This window comes from Artibeus jamaicensis, unplaced genomic scaffold (genome assembly GCF_021234435.1).
Source record: "Artibeus jamaicensis isolate MK-2021 breed Jamaican fruit bat unplaced genomic scaffold, CSHL_Jam_final contig_240, whole genome shotgun sequence".
NCBI classification, from domain to species: domain Eukaryota; kingdom Metazoa; phylum Chordata; class Mammalia; order Chiroptera; family Phyllostomidae; genus Artibeus; species Artibeus jamaicensis.
In genome coordinates this window covers 18,866,539-18,884,570 of record NW_026521506.1, presented here as the reverse complement: position 1 = coordinate 18,884,570, position 18,032 = coordinate 18,866,539, and the positions used below count along the sequence as shown (strand labels likewise).

The window sequence follows — 18,032 nt, the reverse complement described above, 5'->3', positions numbered from 1 at the left end:
CCTTTTATTTCCTTTTCTTGCCTGATCGCTGTGGCTAAAACTTCCAATACTATATTGAATAGAACTGGTGAAAATGGACATTCTTGTGTTGTTCCTGATCGTAGTGGAAAAGATTTTAGATTTTGTCCATTGAGTATGATGTTGGCTGTAGGTTTCTCATATATGGCCTTTATTATGTTGAGGAATGCTCCCTGTATTCCCACTTTGCTGAGTGTTTTTATCATAAATGGGTGTTATACTTTATCAAAAGCTTTTTCCGCATCTATTGATATGATCATGTGGTTTTTGTCTTTGCTTTTGTTTATGCGATGTATTATATTTACTGATTTGTGAATGTTGAACCATCCTTGCATCCCTGGGATGAATCCCACTTTTTCATGGTGTATGATCTTTTTGATATATTGTTGGATGTGATTTGCCAATATTTTGTTGAGGATTTTAGCATCTATGTTCATCAGAGATATTGGCCTGAAGTTCTCTTTCTTTCTTGTGTCTCTATCTGCTTTTGGAATTAGGATGATACTGGCTTCATAAAAAGAATTTGGGAGTTTTCCATCCTTCTGCATTTTTTGAAATGGTCTGTGGAGAATAGGGGTCAGCTCTTCCTTAAATGCTTTGTAGAATTCTCCTGTGAAACCATCTGGTCCAGGGCTTTTGTGTGATGGGAGTTTTTTGATTACTGCTTCAATTTCTCTTCCTGTTATTGGTGTGTTTAGATTTTCTGCTTCTTTTTCAATGAGTTTTGGAACATTATATTTTTCTACAAATGTGTCCATTTCCCCTAGGTTTTCAAATTTCTTGGCATACAGTTCTTCATAGTAATTTCTTACAATCCCTTCTATTTCTGTGGTATCAGTTGTAATCTGTCCTCTTTCATTTCTGATTTTGTTTACTGTGTCCTCTCTTTTCTTTTCTTGATGAGCCTACTTAAAGGCTTGTCTATTTTGCTTATCTTCTCAAAGAACCAACTCCTGGCTTCATTGATCCATATAATTGTGCTTTTAGTTTCTATGTCATTTAATTCTGCTCTAATCTTGGTTATTTCCTTCCTTCTGCTTGTTCTGGTCTGTCTTTGTTGTTGTTCCTCAAGTTCTTGCAGGCATAGGGTTAGGTTGTTTGTTTGAAATGTTTCTATCTTCTTTAGGTAGGCCTGTATTGCTATAAACTTCCCTCTCAGGACTGCCTTTGCTGTTTCCCATCAGTTTTGTGTTGTTGTGAGATCATTTTCATTTTTTTCCAGAAACGTTTTGATTTCTTCCCTAATTTCATTCTTGACCCATTCGTTGTTTAATAGCATACCATTCAGTCTCCATGATTTTTGGTGCTTTGGGTTTTTTCCTTTGGGGTTGGTCTCCAATTTCAGTCTCTTGTGGTCAGAGAAGATGCTTAGTATGATTTCAGTTTTCTTGATTTTTTTGAGGCTCGTTTTGTGTCCTATCATGTGGTCTAGCTTTGAAAATGTTCCATGTGCATTTGCAAAGAATGTGTATTTAGTTTCTTTGGGGTGAAGGGCAAGCTCTATATGTATCAGTTAAGTCCATTTCATCTAGGGTGTTGTTTAATGCCGCAATATCATTGTTGATATTTTGTTTGGAAGATCTGCCCATTTTTGACAGTGGGGTGTTAAAATCCCCTACTATAATTGTGTTGCTGTCAATATCTTTCTTGAAGTCCGCTAAGATTTTCTTTATATATTTGGTTGCCCCTATGTTTGGTGAATATATATTTACAATGCTAATATCTTCTTGGTGGATTCTTCCCTTGATTATAATGAAGTGACCTTCTAGGTCTCTTTTTATGGTGCTTTTTTTGAATTGTATTTTGTCCGATATGAGAATTGCTACCCCAGCTTTTTTTTCTTGTCCGTTTGCTTGGAAAACCTGTTTCCAGCCTTTTGCTTTTAGTCTGTGATTATCTTTTGTCCTCAGGTGGGTCTCTTGTAGGCAGCATATGTGTGGGTCATGCTTTCTTATCCATTGAGCTATATTCTATGTCTTTTGATTGGGGCATTTAATCCATTTACATTTAAGGATATTATTGATAGGTACTTATTCATTGCCATTTTTGTACCTGTGTTCCTCTCTGTCTCCCTCTTTTCCTTCCTTTCCTTAAAGCAGTCCTTTTAGTATTTCTTGTAGAGCTGGTTTGGTGGAGGTGTATTCTTTTAGACTTCTTTTGTCTTGGAAGCTCTTTATTTGGCCATCTATCTTGATTGAGAGCCTTGCTGGGTAAAGTAGCCTTGGTTGTAGGCCTCTGGTTCTCTTTACTTGGAATATTTCTCACCATTCTCTTCTTTCTTGGAGTGTTTCCATTGAGAAGTCAGTAACTAAACTTATTGGGGCTCCCTTGTATGTTACTTCTTTTTTCTTCCTTGCTGCCTTTAAGATTTTCTCTTTGTCTTGGAATTTTGCCATTTTGATGATGATGTGTCTTGAAGTGGGCCTCTTTGGGTTCCTCTTTGGGACTCTCTGTGATTCCTGGATTTGTGTGACTTTTTCTCTCATCAAATTAGGGAAATTTTTTTCTTGTTTCTCTTTCAAATACGTTTTCTATCCCTTGTTCTTCTTCTTCTCCTTCTGGTATTCCAATTATTTGAATATTATTACGTTTCATATTGTCTTTCATTTCCCTTAATCCCTCTTCATTCTTTCTGAGCCTCTTTTCATTTTCTTGCTCTTTCTGTGAGATGCTTTTACTTTGTCCTCTAGCTCGCTAATCCAATCCCCTGCCTCATCTATTCTACTTTTGAAACTTTGTACTGTGTTCTTCAATTCAGAAATTGTATTCTTCATTTCCTCTTGTCCCTTGCTGATATTTTCTGTTTCCTTTTTCATGTTGATGTAGTTTGCAGAGAGATCATTGTAGTTCCTCTGTAGTTTCTGATAGCTCATTGTAAGCTCTTTGAACTTCGTAATAACCAGTGCTTTGAATTCACTATTTGACAGTTGATTAGCCTCTATATCATCTAACATTCTTTTTGAAGTTTCTGCTTTTTCTTTCATTTGGGGATTGTTTCTTTGTCTTCCCATTGTTTGAGACTCTTCTTATTAGTCTCAGATTCTAAAATTGATCTGTTCTGACTCCCTGGGTTTATGGTGTGAACTTCTGTGGTATAATACCTGTGAATTTCAGTGGTGCAGACTCCTTCAGGTATCTTGATGTTTTCTGTCTCCACCTACTCTCACGCTGGTCCTCCCATTGTTCCCCGAGGAGGTCACCTACTATTGCTGAGTGTCCCAGCTCCTGTAGCTGACTCCTCCGGCACCCAGGTCTGTTGCTACAGCAGCAGCACAGGGGCTGCAGATGTCCTGGCTCCCGTAGCTGACTCCTCTTGCACCCAGGTCCGTCACAGGGGCTTAGAGTGTCCAGCTCCTGTAGCTGACTCCCCGGCCCCCAGGCCCATTGCTATGGCAGCGGCACAGGGGCCGCATGTGTCCCAGCTCCCGTAGCTGACTCTGCCGCTGTCCAGTTTTTCAGCGTCAGTCACAATCTCTGGTCTTTTAATTTCATAAATGCTGGGTAACTGATGGTTTATTGTGCTATTTCTCTATAGATCTGCCAGTATTTTCATGCATGAGTATGGGAGCTAGAATCCACTCCGTCCTGCTCTGTTGCCATCTTCCCAGCACCCCTTCAAGTTATTTAGATTCTATATTTCCCCTACTATTTTGCCCTCCCCCCATCTCTTTTCTATCTACCGTTTATGTTACTTATTCTCTGTACCTTCTCACCCTTTCTCCTTCTCCCACTCCCCTGTTGCTAACCCTCCATGTGATATTCATTTGTATGGTTCACTCCTGATCTAGCTGTCCTCTTAGTTTGCTTTTGTTTTAGATGTGGTTGTTAATAACTGTGCGTTTGCTGTCCTTTCACTGTTCATATTTTTTGTCTTCTTTTTCTTAGATAAGTCCCTTTAACATTTCATATAATAAGGGCTCGGTGATGATGAACTCCTTGAATTTGATATTATCTGAGAAGCACTTTATTTGCCCTTCCATTCTAAATGAAAGCTTTGCTGGATAGAGCAATCTTGGATGTAGGTCTTTAGATTTCATGACTTGGAATACTTCTTTCCAGCCCCTTCTTGCCTGTAAGTTCTGTTTTGAGAAATCTGCTGATAGTCTGATGGGAACTTCTTTAGGTGACTATCCCCTTATCTCTTGCTGTTTCTAGGATTCTCTTCTTCATTTTAATCTTGTGTAATATAATTATGATATGCCTTGGTGTGTTCCTTCTTGGGTCCAACTTCTTTAGGACTCTGTGAGCTTCCTGGACTTCCTGGAAGTCTATTTCCTTTGTCAGATTGGGGAAGTTCTCCTTTATTATTTGTTCAAATAAATTTTCCACTCATGGGTGTTCCTCTTCCCCTTCTGGTATCTCTATAATTCGGATGTTGGAGCATTTAAAGATGTCCTGGAGGTTCCTAAACCTCTCCTCATTTTTTTTTAATTCTTTTTCTTCATCCTTTTCTGTTTGGTCATTTTTTTCTTCCTTCTGGTCCACTCCCTTGTTTTGAGTCCCAGTTTCCTTTTCATTATTATTGGTTTCCTGTTAGTTTCCCTTCATTTCAATTAGTTTAGCCTTCATTTGTTCCTCTAATTTGTGACTAAAATCAACCAGTTCTGGGAACATCTTGATCACCAGTGTTTTGAACTGTGCATCTGAGAGTTTGGCTATTTCTTCATCACTTAGAATTATTGGCTCTGGGGCTTTGAGCTGTTCTTCTTGAACCATAATGTTTTGGTCTGTTCACACCTGTTACACATGAGGAGAGGAGCCTTAGTTGTTCACCAGGGCAGGGCTACTTAGGTTGCTGGTTTGTGACCCTTTATGTTGGGGGGCGGGGTCAGAGAGGGACAATGGCGGTCCCCTTGCTTCTTCCCACCGCTGGGGCCTGGGCAGTCTGTCTCAGTCTCACTGGTCACTCCTTTGCCGGTTATATGCACATGAATGTGTGACCATGGTCAGCCCTCAGTGGGTCCGCTGCCTTGCACCCTCAATGGGTCTGCCCGCTGCTACTCCACACCTGGGATCCACCCACTGCCTGCCTGCCTGGGTCGCTCATCTGGGTGGGTCTGGTGGATCTTTCCTACCCGATCCTGCTCTCCTGCTGGCTCTGCCCCTCTTACCAGTTTGGTAAGAAGGGTTCGTTGTTTTCAGACTTCCATAGAGTTCAATTTTCTGTGGTTTGGCTGCGTTTTTGTTGCTAAAACTTTGTTGTTTTTAAACTTGGTTGTCAGATATTTATTTAATACATCATAAATGTTGAGTACAGTGGTTGTCACCTCTAGTTAGTTTCTTCTATGTGTTGAGGCCACTTTGGTGCCTTGTTCAAGAACACTAATGATCATCTCCAGACTGATCAAAGGAGGGTAATTCCTTGCCATATTTCTAGTTAGTATCCTGTGAATAAGGCTTCCCTGATTAGGGTCAATTCTAATTTCTCTTATTTATATGAATCACTGCTGAGACATAGACAAATACAACTGCACCCCCTTTTCTTTGGGGACCCTTCCTGTTTGGGGTGGGATATCCCTTTTTTCATAGCATAAAAATCAAGGCTCTTCTGCCTACTCATTCCAACACTGGATAAAATGACAGTGTCACACAGAGAACAGAGCATTTCTTTGGTTGCTTTGACAGTCTTTTTTTGGCCTCATTTTTCTCACTCTCTACTAAGTTTTTCAGTCCAGATTTAGTGGTGATGACTAAGAGATTGCCAGAATGTGACAGAGCACTCAGTTCATTGAGTCCTTTCTTGCCATTTTTCAATAGTAACAATTGCCACGTTTTTCCTCCTAATGTTGTAGGTGCTAGTATCTGTGTCATATCTGTTATTCATAACACAGGATCAGTGTATGCCATGACAGCTTCTTTCTACAAATAGCTTATGTCATTATATAGTATTAGGGAAATTCCCTGCAGAAGTTTTACTAGTTAATGCTTCAGAATCCTGGAATTTGCAGTACTTAAATCTGAATCTCTGAAATTCAAATTTAGTGAACAATAATCAGGTAGTCTTCTGTGTGCTAGGCAGTATGACTGATCATTTATGAAGGTAGAAGATGGATTAAAAAATAACATGAGACCCTTGCCATTTGGAGCCAGTTGTGCACATGCCTGGGCTACAGGGCCAAGCTGGAGATCTAGCTAGAGTTTGTGGGAGCACAAATACATAATTGACTAGAAGAGATCAGATATGATTCCAGAGGTAGTATATTTGAGCAAAGCCTTGAGGGATGAGGGAAAACCCAGTAGATAGAGAGATAGAAGAATGGCACTCAAAACCAAGGAAATGAATGCCATCTGGAAAGACACAAAGACACGATTCTGTGGTAGAGGTTGAGACGGAAGGCAATGTGGTAACTGAATTTTGGAAAACTTTAAATGCAACATCAGGTTGAGATTTTTACGATAGGCATGGTGAAACCATGAAAAGGTCTGGAGGAAGGGAACTTTATGTTAGGAGCAAAATCTTTTAGTAGAAAGGGAGATGCCAGTTAGGAAATCATTACAGTAGACCAGTGAAGAGGTAATAAGGACACAAACTAGAGCAGTGGCAGTGGCAGTGGCAGTGGGAATGGAAGGTCAGAATCATGGACTAGAGAGCCTGTAGAAGAACATCAAAGTCCCCCCACAGTTTGAAGTGTGAGCATTTGCTGGAATGGTGGACTCTTACTACTGAGATAAGGGACCCACAAGTGGAGGTTAGAGGAACTATGGCTCTGTGCTTCATTCCTCTCCTTTTTTGGTCTTGAACCCCTACCCATCCTTCAAGGCTCAGTTACAATAGCACCCTCACTGTAAAGCCCAACACTCCCTGGTCCCCCAATCAGAATTAAGTCCTACAAAGAGGAGTTTTCACAGCCTATCAATAGAACACTTTGGTTCCTATCACATGATAGTTTTCTTGGAATTATGTTTCTTCTTGGGTAGGTTGAATTTTTATGAATCTACTGAGGATCTATCAAGTGTGCCCCAGGGCACAGATAAACCCAAAATCTCACTCTAGTGTGTGTGCTCTGCAGATTACTGAATGAGGTAGGTTTTGTGGGTTCTGAGGGAAAAAAAGTTCAATTGTTTAACTTTTCAGAGAAAGGCAGCCTCAATTAGAGGACTCTGCTCCTCTTTGCTTCACTGACTCAGAGAGTGTTTTAGATTCTGTTGCTGAGGTAGTGTGCATTGCTTAGAATGATATCTCATATGAAAATGAAGGAAGTTAGTGCCATGGAGGCATTGCTAATAAAAGACTGGTGTTCAGAAAGTGTGCAGTATTTTTACAAGGTAGTTTATTTAGGGTTTTATCAAAAGGTATTTCTGATAACATCACAGCAAATGAGCAAAAATCTAAAGGCTTCCATGGTGCCATTGTTACTTGTAGCTCAGTCAGCATTTTCTTCATTATCTTCCACCCCAAATGGACACCTTGCCACTCCATGAATTACATAAGGATTAAAATTTGCTATTCATTTACCTTGGCTAGTGTGGCTCAGTGGGCTGAATGCCAGCCTGTGAACCAAAGGATCCCTGGTTCGATTCCCAGTCAGGGAACATGCTTGGGTTGCAGGCCAGGTCCCCAGTAGAAGGTGTGTGAGAGGCAACCACACATTCATATTTCTCTCCCTCCATTCCTCTCTGTCTAAAACTAAATTAATTAAATCTTCTTTTAAAAAGGACATTAAAAATGAATTTGCTATTCATTTCATTTTGCTTACAAATGGCCTTTTTAATAGCTGTTTAGTGCATACACACACATACACAAAACTTGAAAGAAGGTTTTCTGTTTCTGTCATTGTGAAATGGTTGGTTCAGGATCCCTTCATTTGTATGAGCAAGTCCAAAGAAAACATGGTCAAGCATGTGGTAGAATATCACATTCCAGGGTTGAAAGTCCCCTGGGCTGATCTGTCATGTCTGCTTGTGGAATTACTGTAAATTCTTTGCTTCTATATTGATTTGCTTGTAAATGTTACTGTAAAGCAAGGTGGGGGTGAGGAGGATTTTTTTTTAAGTCAAGGTTTAATGATCCAAAAAAATCATTATGGTTTACCTAAAACTAAATGGGAGTCTTTGTTTATAGCATCCCTTAAGAAATATAGGCAGCTAGAATTGTAACACAGATTTCAGCCTTGGGCAATTGAAAATTATAGTTTATAGTAACTGGAGAATCTATAAAAATTAAGTACAAGGAATGAATGTTTATTTTCTCATATTTAATCCCAAATGGAACAAAGCTCCATGTGCTATATTTAGGCTTCTCTTTCCATCTTTGGCTCTTGAATTTGTCTGGTATATTACATTTATGTGGCTGGTTCTAATTTCTCCATAACCTTATTACAAAGAGAGTTAATCATTGACTAGTAACACTTGCACTTAGTGCTTTTTCTAAAGCATCAAACAAAATGTTATATGTATTCTTGTTTTCCAATAATAGTAGTTTATGCTATTAAAATAGAGCACTGGTCACAAAAGCTTTAAAAAGTATGTCCTGAACATCCAAGGGGTAATACCACATGGTTCTCCATGAAATCTATTGCTGTAAGTATTGAGCTTTAGTTTATTTACTTTTCTTGTAGGAACATTTCACACCTGAGTGCAAATTCAAAGAATCCGTGTTTGAGAATTATTACGTGACATATTCATCGATGATATACCGTCAGCAGCAGTCAGGCCGAGGGTGGTATCTGGGTCTGAACAAAGAAGGAGAGATCATGAAAGGGAACCATGTGAAGAAGAACAAGCCTGCAGCCCACTTCCTGCCCAAACCACTGAAAGGTAAGCTGCATATTACAGGCTGTGGAGTAAATGAGTATGTACTTAAATCAATCTTTTCTTACACATTTTAAAATGGAACATAATTCTTCTCCATTCAGGCATTTTATACAAAAATTTAGCAATAGTTTAAATACTTAAAAACATTAAAGCACTGACAATACCATCTAATCTCCTAATTTTTATTTTCCCATAGTATTTTCCATTTTACATATATAACACTGTACCTATGTAAAAAGTAGTTTAATTGCTAATTCAGGACAGCCAAGAACCCCAAATTAAGCCAAAATGGTCCCTGAGCAGAAAAACCCATACTTAAATGTATGTACACTGAACAGTTATTGGAAAAATACTTGTAAACTCTATAACAGCCCAACAGTGTAGTCCCAAAATTTTTCATTTGTAGTTTTATTTTTCAGTCATTTTAGCAGTTTGCTAGCAAATTAGATAGGGTGAACAATTGGAATGGGCTGCAGAACATAGGAATGTGTCAGAAGTAATGAGACATGGTAGAAAAGCAATAGAAAATATAGGCAAAGCAAAGCAAGACCTCCAAGAGGTTACTGACCTGAGGTTAGACAGAGTTGAGTAAGGCAGACTGTCCAGTTAGTCAGCATACCACTGCTCCACAGAACATTTTCTGGATTCAAATCCCAGCTTTATCCTTTACTAACCGAATGGTCTTGGGAATACCGGCCACATGTGTGTGCCTTAAGCTCCTTGTCTGTAAAATAGTAGGTTCTTCAAAGGATTCTTATATGCATTAAAAGAGATAATGAATGTGAAGCACTTAGAATAGTATCTAGTACATTGTTAGTGCTCCATAAACATAAGCTAGTACTGTTATTTACAGCATAACGATAATGATATTTACCATTTCCTGCACTAAGTACTGTGCTAATAATTAGACACATTGAGAGTTTCATTTTAAAGCATCACAGAAATCAGTACTTTTTAATGTTTTAAATTTTAATATTTGGCTTGCACAGCATGCTCTAGATCATATTTAAACTTCTAAGAGCTTTATTAAATGCATTTTTATCAATCTTCTCATACACATAACCATAAATGATGGAAATTAAGCATTAGAATTCTTTACACACTAATTCACCAAGAGTAGATTTTGTTTAATCTCATCCAGTTCACTTCCTACTGAGTTCTTAAAAGCAGCATTTTTCATATTCGGCCTAAAGCATGGAAACTTAGTAACCAGAAGAAAAGCTGATGGCCAGTGCAGTGTGCCCATTCAAAGGTCTTTGACACCATCTTTCTATGCTTTTCAGTGGCCATGTACAAGGAGCCGTCACTGCACGATCTCACGGAGTTCTCCCGATCTGGAAGCGGAACCCCAACCAAGAGCAGAAGTGTCTCCGGAGTGCTAAACGGAGGCAAATCCATGAGCCACAATGAATCAACGTAGCCAGTGAGGGCAAAACAAGGGCTCTGTAACAGAACCTTACCTCCAGGTGCTGTTGAATTCTTCTAGCAGTCCTTCACCCAAAAGTTCAAATTTGTCAGTTACATTTACCAACACTCAGGCAGAATTCACTATTCTATCTGCCATTAAACTTTATCATCCACACTAAAGCCCCATAATTTAGATTGAGTTTGTGCAAAACAATGCCAAGCATTATAGGTGAACTAAATCTGGGAGAAGGACTGCCCAATTTTCTCATGATCTCACTTATACTTTGGGGATGACAAACCACAATCATTTCACAGCACTAATGCTGATAAAAATTTGCCCTCCAAGCAAGAAAATTTAAAAGACCACAATCACTCTTCAGAAACAAAACAAAAAATTAACTGCTTAAATGTTTTGTAGGGGCAAACAAAGTTACGTGAACTGTGTTGTTTTCTTGGCTTAATGTTTTCTATCTACGCTTGATTCAAATGTATTCTTTACTTTGGTATAGTGCAACTTTCTGATTTCTGAAATTCAGTGATTCTATTGTTTCTGTGTCACTTAATCCAAATCAATCAAATTCAGGGTTGGATCTGAATTGGCATCTCAGGCTCAAGGTAACAGTGTTCTTGTGATTTTACCAACTTTTTTTTTAGATTTGTAGTATTCTGGTCAAGTTATTGTGCTGTACTTTGTGCATAGAAATTTAGTTGTATTGTCAAACCCAGTCAGTAAAGATTACTTTTAAAAAATCATTATCCTCAAGTGTAGGTTTCTCTTAATTCCATTTGTGTTATCATGTTAAACTATCATTGTGGCTTCTTGTGTAAAGACAGGAGTTGTGGAACTGTGATGTTGTCTTTTGTGTTGTTAAAACAAGAAATGTCTTATCTGTATGTGTATGAGTCCTCTTGTCATTGTATTTGGCAAGTGAATATTGTGTACAAGGAAATATTAAGACTGGTTACCCCTAAACAACATATAATTATACATGCTTCTGGAAAAGTGTTTAAGACTTAGCTAGGTTTCCATTTAGATCTTCATATCTGTTGCATGGAAGAAAGTTGGAATCTTGGCATAGAGTTGCATGATATGTAAGATTTTGTGCATTATTAATTGTTAAATCTGTGTTCCAAAAGTGGACATAGCATGTACAGGCAGTTTTCTGTCCTGTGCACAAAAATATTTAAAAAAGTTGTTTAATATCTGTTGTTGTATACCCAAATATGCACCGAATAAACTCTTTATATTCATTCAAAGAAAAAATCCTTCAACATGTTTTTATTGAGTACCATTGTCTGTTACTTACCATTACCTATCATAGAAAGTGGAGTTGAATTATACATGATGAGATCATTGCCCTCAGATAATCTACAGTCTAAAGACTCATATTAGCATGAACACTCTTTAAAGTGTATTTATTGTACTGGTTATTGTACTTGTACTTAATATTGGAACAAAGAGTTCTCTTTCCCATTCAGTGATGGAATTATACAAAAGAAACCTATGTTCTAGTATTATTTCTGCTGTTCACACTAGTTCCCCTTTCTGTTGCTTGCTTTTTTAGGTAGAGGGAAGACACAAGTCTAAACATCTAAGGTCCTTTCTACCTCTGAGAGCTGAAGGAAAATACAAACATTTTTAAGATTGTTGACTTTTTCACTAGCTCCCCAAAGCTGCCATTGCCTGGCATTGCATGCTTCAGAGTAGTCAATATATGAAGGTAAAAATGGAGGAACAGGTAAAACATAATTGAATGTTTCTTTTTAGAGCATCCATCAAATACAGTTACTGGGGCCCCAATCAGCATGCTTTTGTACAGAGAGGCTGCCCATTTCTAAGATGTTTCAGTCACCAGCAGGAGCCCCTAGCCCAGCCCAGTGATCACATCTTAATATGTCATCTTGCCTGTCCTTTAAAGTCTACCTGCATGAAGTATGGCTGCCACCATAGCTTGGATTCAAATGTCCTTGTACCACGTAGCAGAAGTAGATGCATTCAACCCCCTATTAAATTTAAGAGTTTATTTATTTATTTTAGAGGGGAAAAGAAGGTGGAAAAGGGAGAAAAACAATATGTGGTTGCCTCTCACGTGCCCCCTACCAGGAATGTGGCCCACAGCCCAGGCATGTGCCCTGACTGGAAATCAAATCAGCAACCCTTTGGTTCATAGGCCTGTGCTCAATCCACTGAGCCACACCAGCCAAGGCAACCCCCTACTCAGTTTTGCTAATTTTCAATCACTAAGGAAGTACATTGTCTCTCTCTTGCTCCAAGGACTTTAAAGTTTGGTTTATTGACTATTTTTGGTTACTTCTTTTGGTTTGTCATTGTTTAGGAAAAGCATAGGTCTGCTTTCCTCAACTGTACCTCCAGAGTTTTTGATTGAGCAGGTCTGAGATGGGCTCAAGGCTCTGGATCTCTGACAAGTTCTGAGCTGATGCTAAGCCTGCTGGTCATGGGGAACCACTGTTGAGAACCACTAATTCTTTCTTTAGAATTCAAAAATGTGTATTATTAGTACAATGACTTCTCAAAAGCCATGTGTCAAGGAAGCCTGTTTAACTTTGAGAAATACCGGAATAAGTTACTGGCCATAAGCCATAGTTTCACACAGTACATAATACTGCAGTAGATGAATGGGCACACGAGCCTTTGTGGCCCCCTGAATCACCTGTGGTATTTAGTCTGCTTCCATGCTTTTAGGCTATGCTTCATAGTCTGCTGAATCTGATGCCCCACATCTTGAGAACCACTGCTGTATGGCAAAGCTTTCCATCTCATGTCACCACTATCTGTGTATATCCAATCCTTGCAGTGTATTAAGCCTAAGGGACAATAGGGGGGACCCCAACCACTTATAATTATTTAAAAGCAAAACCAGTACCAGCTTTTTCCTGCAGGAGCTGTTTGTACCTGGAGAGAAACATACTTTTTGTGAAGAAATCCTTAAAGGGTTGACAGGGAAAGTGATCTGTAGCACTTTCCCCCTCTCCCTTGCCACAGTCCTAACCTAATCAGGTTTACTGAAAAATGTTTCAAAGAGCCCAGCTACATGTTCCCAATTTTTCCAAGCATCCATTGTCCAAGTGAACACTTGGAGAAAAATGAATATCTAATAGGAGCATCTCTCCAATCTGCACTAGCTTATTATAACCATTCTCTGGTATATGGAGTGACAGAATGAGAACTGATAACTGGGGTTATTTTTCTTTTATTGATTCCAGAGAGAAGAGAAGGGTTGAGGGAATAAGAGGGAGAGAAACATGGATGCGAAAGAGAAACATCAGTCAGTTGCCTCCTGCACACACCCTGAATGGGAACCGAACCTCCAACCCAGGCATCTGCCCTGACTGGGAATCGAACCAGCAAACTTGCAGTCTGCAGGATGATGCCCAACCAACTGAGCCATACCAGTCAGGGCAGAACTGATAACTATTTTGAATAAATATCACCCAAATATGCCTTAGAAACCTCATTTAGCTGCAGTTGTCCTCACTAGCACATCAATGTTTCTACCAACAGGCTTTTCAAGGCAATTGAGACTTTTTCTATCATGCTTCCCCAAATTTTTCAACCTCTACTCAAAGCCATTTCCACATTTTAGGTATTGATTACAGGAATATCCACTTGCCAGTACCAAAATCTGTACAGGGATATGGCAGTGGCATAATGGATGACCATTTCCAATCACTAAGTGGTACCCCAAATTATTAACCATATTTACAGTGACAACTTTTAATTGCTCACTATGCAAAGATGTGGTCCCATGGTTTGGCTGGATGCAATTAGGTGTCCTGGGAAGAAAACGCCAGGTTGCCATGCTAGCTTTTTCTGTCACCTTGAGTGTGCTTTTTCCCACTAAGAATTGAGAAGGCTATGAGCTATAGTACACTCAACAGGATATATCTCTAATTCTGGGCTGCTTTTTAGTTCTAAATGAGAAGAAAGAAAAAAATCCTGACTTAGACAAAGAATTTGGGTCTTCCATGGGCCCTCTTATCCCAGACCTTTTTAATGTCTAAACATAATGCTGCTTTTTAAAAATAATTATTTTATTGTTGTTCAATTACAGTTTTCTGCATTTCCCCCCAACCACTCCCAACATAATGCTGCTTTTTAGAGGCCTGTTTGCATTTCTTGCACAAAGAAAGCGTATGCCAAATCAATCGACCATTTTGCTAATATCACATGAGTACCAAGTGTCTGGTATTTATTTCATCACATTTATTCTGATTTACAAAATATAGAAAAATACATGGCATCACTTTGAGAATATTCTAGTTTCTATGTGGGCATTCTTTTTTTTAAGATTTTATTTCTTTATCTTTAGTGAGGAAAGGAAGGAGAGAGGGAGAGAAACATCAATGTATGGTTGCCTCTCATGAGTCCCCTGCTGGGAACTGGCCTGCAACCCAGGCATGTGCCCTGACTGGGAATCGAACCACAATTGTGTGGTTCACAAGCCCATGTTCAACCCACTGAGCTACACCAGCCAGGACTCCTATGTGGGCATTCTTAAAGAGGTTTGTAGCAGCTGCAATTTTGTCATCTTGCAGGAAGTCTTTCTATGAAACACAGCATGGATGGTTTTCTGTATTAGAATTCTCAACCAGTTGTCAAAATATCAATCCAGTTTTTCTATGTCTGCTAATTCTTTTTTCTAACACTATGCCTCTCTGTCTCTCATACAATCATTTTACATGTGTACACACAGAGACATGTGCCTCCTACAGATCTCAGAGATGCTCTGTTCCTCTGGGAGGGTGAACGAACATCTCTGTCCAGGAGGGATACTGGGGTAGCCAAGGTAAAAAGCCAGGGCGCTCTGCGTTTTGGCACTGTCCTGCCAGCTACTACACTTCTGTACACTAAAGAGTATTGCCGAGGTTTGTCCTGCATGTCAGCATATCTGCACACTTTTTACACTAAATAATTGTGTGCACTCCTAAAATAATTTGTTGCCAATTCTGTAGAGTTAACAATTAGAGTAAGAAATGTACACAGGTAATGAATGAGTAAAGGTCTGCTCCTGTGAGTCAATTGCTCCGCCTGTGGGCTCAGTGGATATTTATTAGCTTATGAGCTGTCAATGTTGCACAGCATGTAACTGAGGCCTGGATAAAGCAGTCATGCACGGATGAATGAATTGAAGCTGACTCAGTCTTGTAGGGGGAAAAAAAGATACTCTGGGGTTTAACAAGAAGGAAATTTTCTTTTCTTACTGAGATTAATAAAGTGAAATTCCAATTGTAAATAAATACTGAGCTTTACATTCCTCATTATATAAACCTCTCCATGGCTAATTCCCTTGTACAAACTGAATGATTACAACCAAAGTGTTCTTTTCTTCTTTTAAAACTGCAAAACCAAAATGGATTAGTTCTAAAAGGCTGGCTGCACTACAGTTTTCCCTTTAATGTAAAATAGCTGAATAAAGCAGCTTTAAAAATGTTTGTATTTCATGGATCTTAGGAACATTTCAAAAGATGTTATCATTACATTCTCCAACATATTCAATATCAAATACTCACAAAGCAAAGGCCTCTGTGTGTGTGTGCACGTGTGTGTGTGCTGTGGGGTGGTAGGACACAGAGTCCTGCTTCGTACTGTCATTGAGGTTTCAGTAAAGAGGCCTTCAAATTTCCTTGGAGTAACATACATTGATTACAGGGCGGGGAATAAATAAGTTTACCATTGTTCATATGGAAAATAACAATAATTAATAAAGTATTGGTTTTAATTAATAAATTAATAATATAAGAAAACACTCTGTGTTTTGTTTACTCACAAGTGTAAACATAGTTTTGCCTGACCTCATACAGTATCATGTGACAAACTCTGCTAGAGACCAAATACATAGGTTTTACTTTCTAGAAACTGTCAGTCTAGTGTAGTAGATAGAAATGCAACTATCAAATTTAGTCAAATTATGATTATATCCTAAGAACCCTGAAACACCAATCCAAATAACCTATGCACCCCAACGTTCATAGCAGCACAATTTACAATAGTCAAGTGCTGGAAACAATGTAAGAGCCCATCAGTAAATGAGTGGGTCACAAAACTATGGTACATTTACAGAATGGAATTCTGTGCAGCACAAAAAGGAGCTCCTACCCTTTGCGACAGCATGGATGGCACTGCACACCATTATACTAAGTGAAATTAACCAGGTGATGAAAGACAAATACCATATGATCTCACATTTAACAGGATCCTAATCAACAAAACAAACAAGCAAAATATAACCAAAGACACTGAAAGGGAGAGCAGGGTAACCAGAGGGGAGAGGGCAGGGAATTTCAGAGGAGAAAGGTGGAGGGTTTCCAGGAGCAATTATAGAGGACACATGGACAATAATGGGGGTGGGGTGGAGGCAGGAGGGAGGTGGGGAGGGCTGGGGGATTGGGCTGGGGTGGGGGGAAAAGGCAGAAAACTGTACTTGAACAATTTTTAAAATGAAAAATAATTAATTAATTAAAAATTTAGATTATGATAAATGCTGTAGTACAATCAAGGTGCCAGGATGGAAAAACTTGATTAGGGAAATTTTAAAAATTTCAAAGAGAAGTTAATCTTTGAGTTGAGTAAGAATTTAACAGCTAGAAAACCATGAGTAACAATTTAACACCTAGAAAGCTAGTATAGACAACTCTAGGCCAAAATAACATTATAAACAAAAGCACAAAGTCATGAAGTAGCACTGAGTGTCCAGAAAACATTAACTAGCCTAGTAGCTGAACAATAACAGTCAAAGGCCCTGGTATGCAAGAGATGATTGGGAAAAGAATGCTCTCCCTACAATGCTTTATTCCTTTTTGTCTCACAGCCTGAAAGAGACTGTGAGCCACCTAGGTCTGGATATTGGGATGTGTCTGAAACCTAGTTGTTCTATGTTTTGTAGAAACTCAATGAGCAAATTATTCTTTTCAGTAGGCAAAAAACAGAGAAAATGATGTATGAGCAAAGTATGATTCACAGCCTTGCTTATTAAACTGGAGTGGATCGGCCTTACTAAATTCCTCCTTCCTGCCTATTGAACAATCCATTCTCTGCTTGCTCTGAAAAGAATTTGCCAAGCGATATGAGCTGTTTGACCAGTACAATCATATAGAAAAAGAAAAAAGCAGCGAGATGATGAAAAAAAATGTTCTTTGAACAAATTATTTCCATCCAAAATGTACATTTTAATGGTTTTTAAAATAAAGTTTATTTGGAATTTTCAGGTTTCCAAAATTGTGTTAAATAATCCCTTTCTTCCCCCACTCTACACACATCTACACACCCACACAAAATATTTGTGTATGTCTTTGGGAGGGGGAGCTAAGATTTTTACAAAATGTACAAACTTCTTAAGTGAATCAATTGATTTGTTTTGACAAATGCGCACACCATGGAACCCAGACCCTTATCAAGTTATAGAATATTTCCATCACCACAGAAAGCTCCCTTGTGTTCCTTCCCAGTCAATACCCACCCACCGATGGGAAATCAGTGATGTGATTTTTGTTCATCTTAGATTACATGTTTCCATTTTAGAACTTGTTACAAATACCATGTGTGTTCTTTGTGTAAGACTTCTTTTGCTGAGAACGATGTTTTTAGGTTCATCCATATTGTTATGTATTTCATTCCTTTTTATCACCGAGTAGTATTCCATAATATTTTATCTCACAGTTTATCCATTTTCTAATTGACATCACCTGAGCTGTTTCCAAATTTGAGCTGCTTTGAATAGAGCTGTTATAAACATCTTCTGCACTGGTTTGTGAAAATATACTCTCATTTCTCTTGGGTAACTACCAAGGTGTGGATTTACTGTGTCCTAGAGTGGGTGTGTGGTTTATTTTAT

General features: G+C 38.7%; 1 protein-coding gene across 7 annotated transcripts in view; it reads left to right on the top strand.

The window, feature by feature from the left end:
- The window catches only part of FGF13 (fibroblast growth factor 13), a 610,827-nt gene extending 599,390 nt beyond the window's left edge, over positions 1 to 11,437 (top strand). For all 7 annotated transcript variants that reach the window (XM_053662402.1, XM_053662396.1, XM_053662397.1 and 4 more), the window contains 2 exons: positions 8,577 to 8,775; positions 10,056 to 11,437. In XM_053662402.1, the coding sequence (XP_053518377.1) occupies positions 8,577 to 8,775; positions 10,056 to 10,192 (336 nt within the window). In that variant the 3' untranslated portion in view covers positions 10,193 to 11,437. The remainder of the gene's footprint in view (positions 1 to 8,576; positions 8,776 to 10,055) is intronic.
- Positions 11,438 to 18,032: the final 6,595 nt, after the last annotated feature.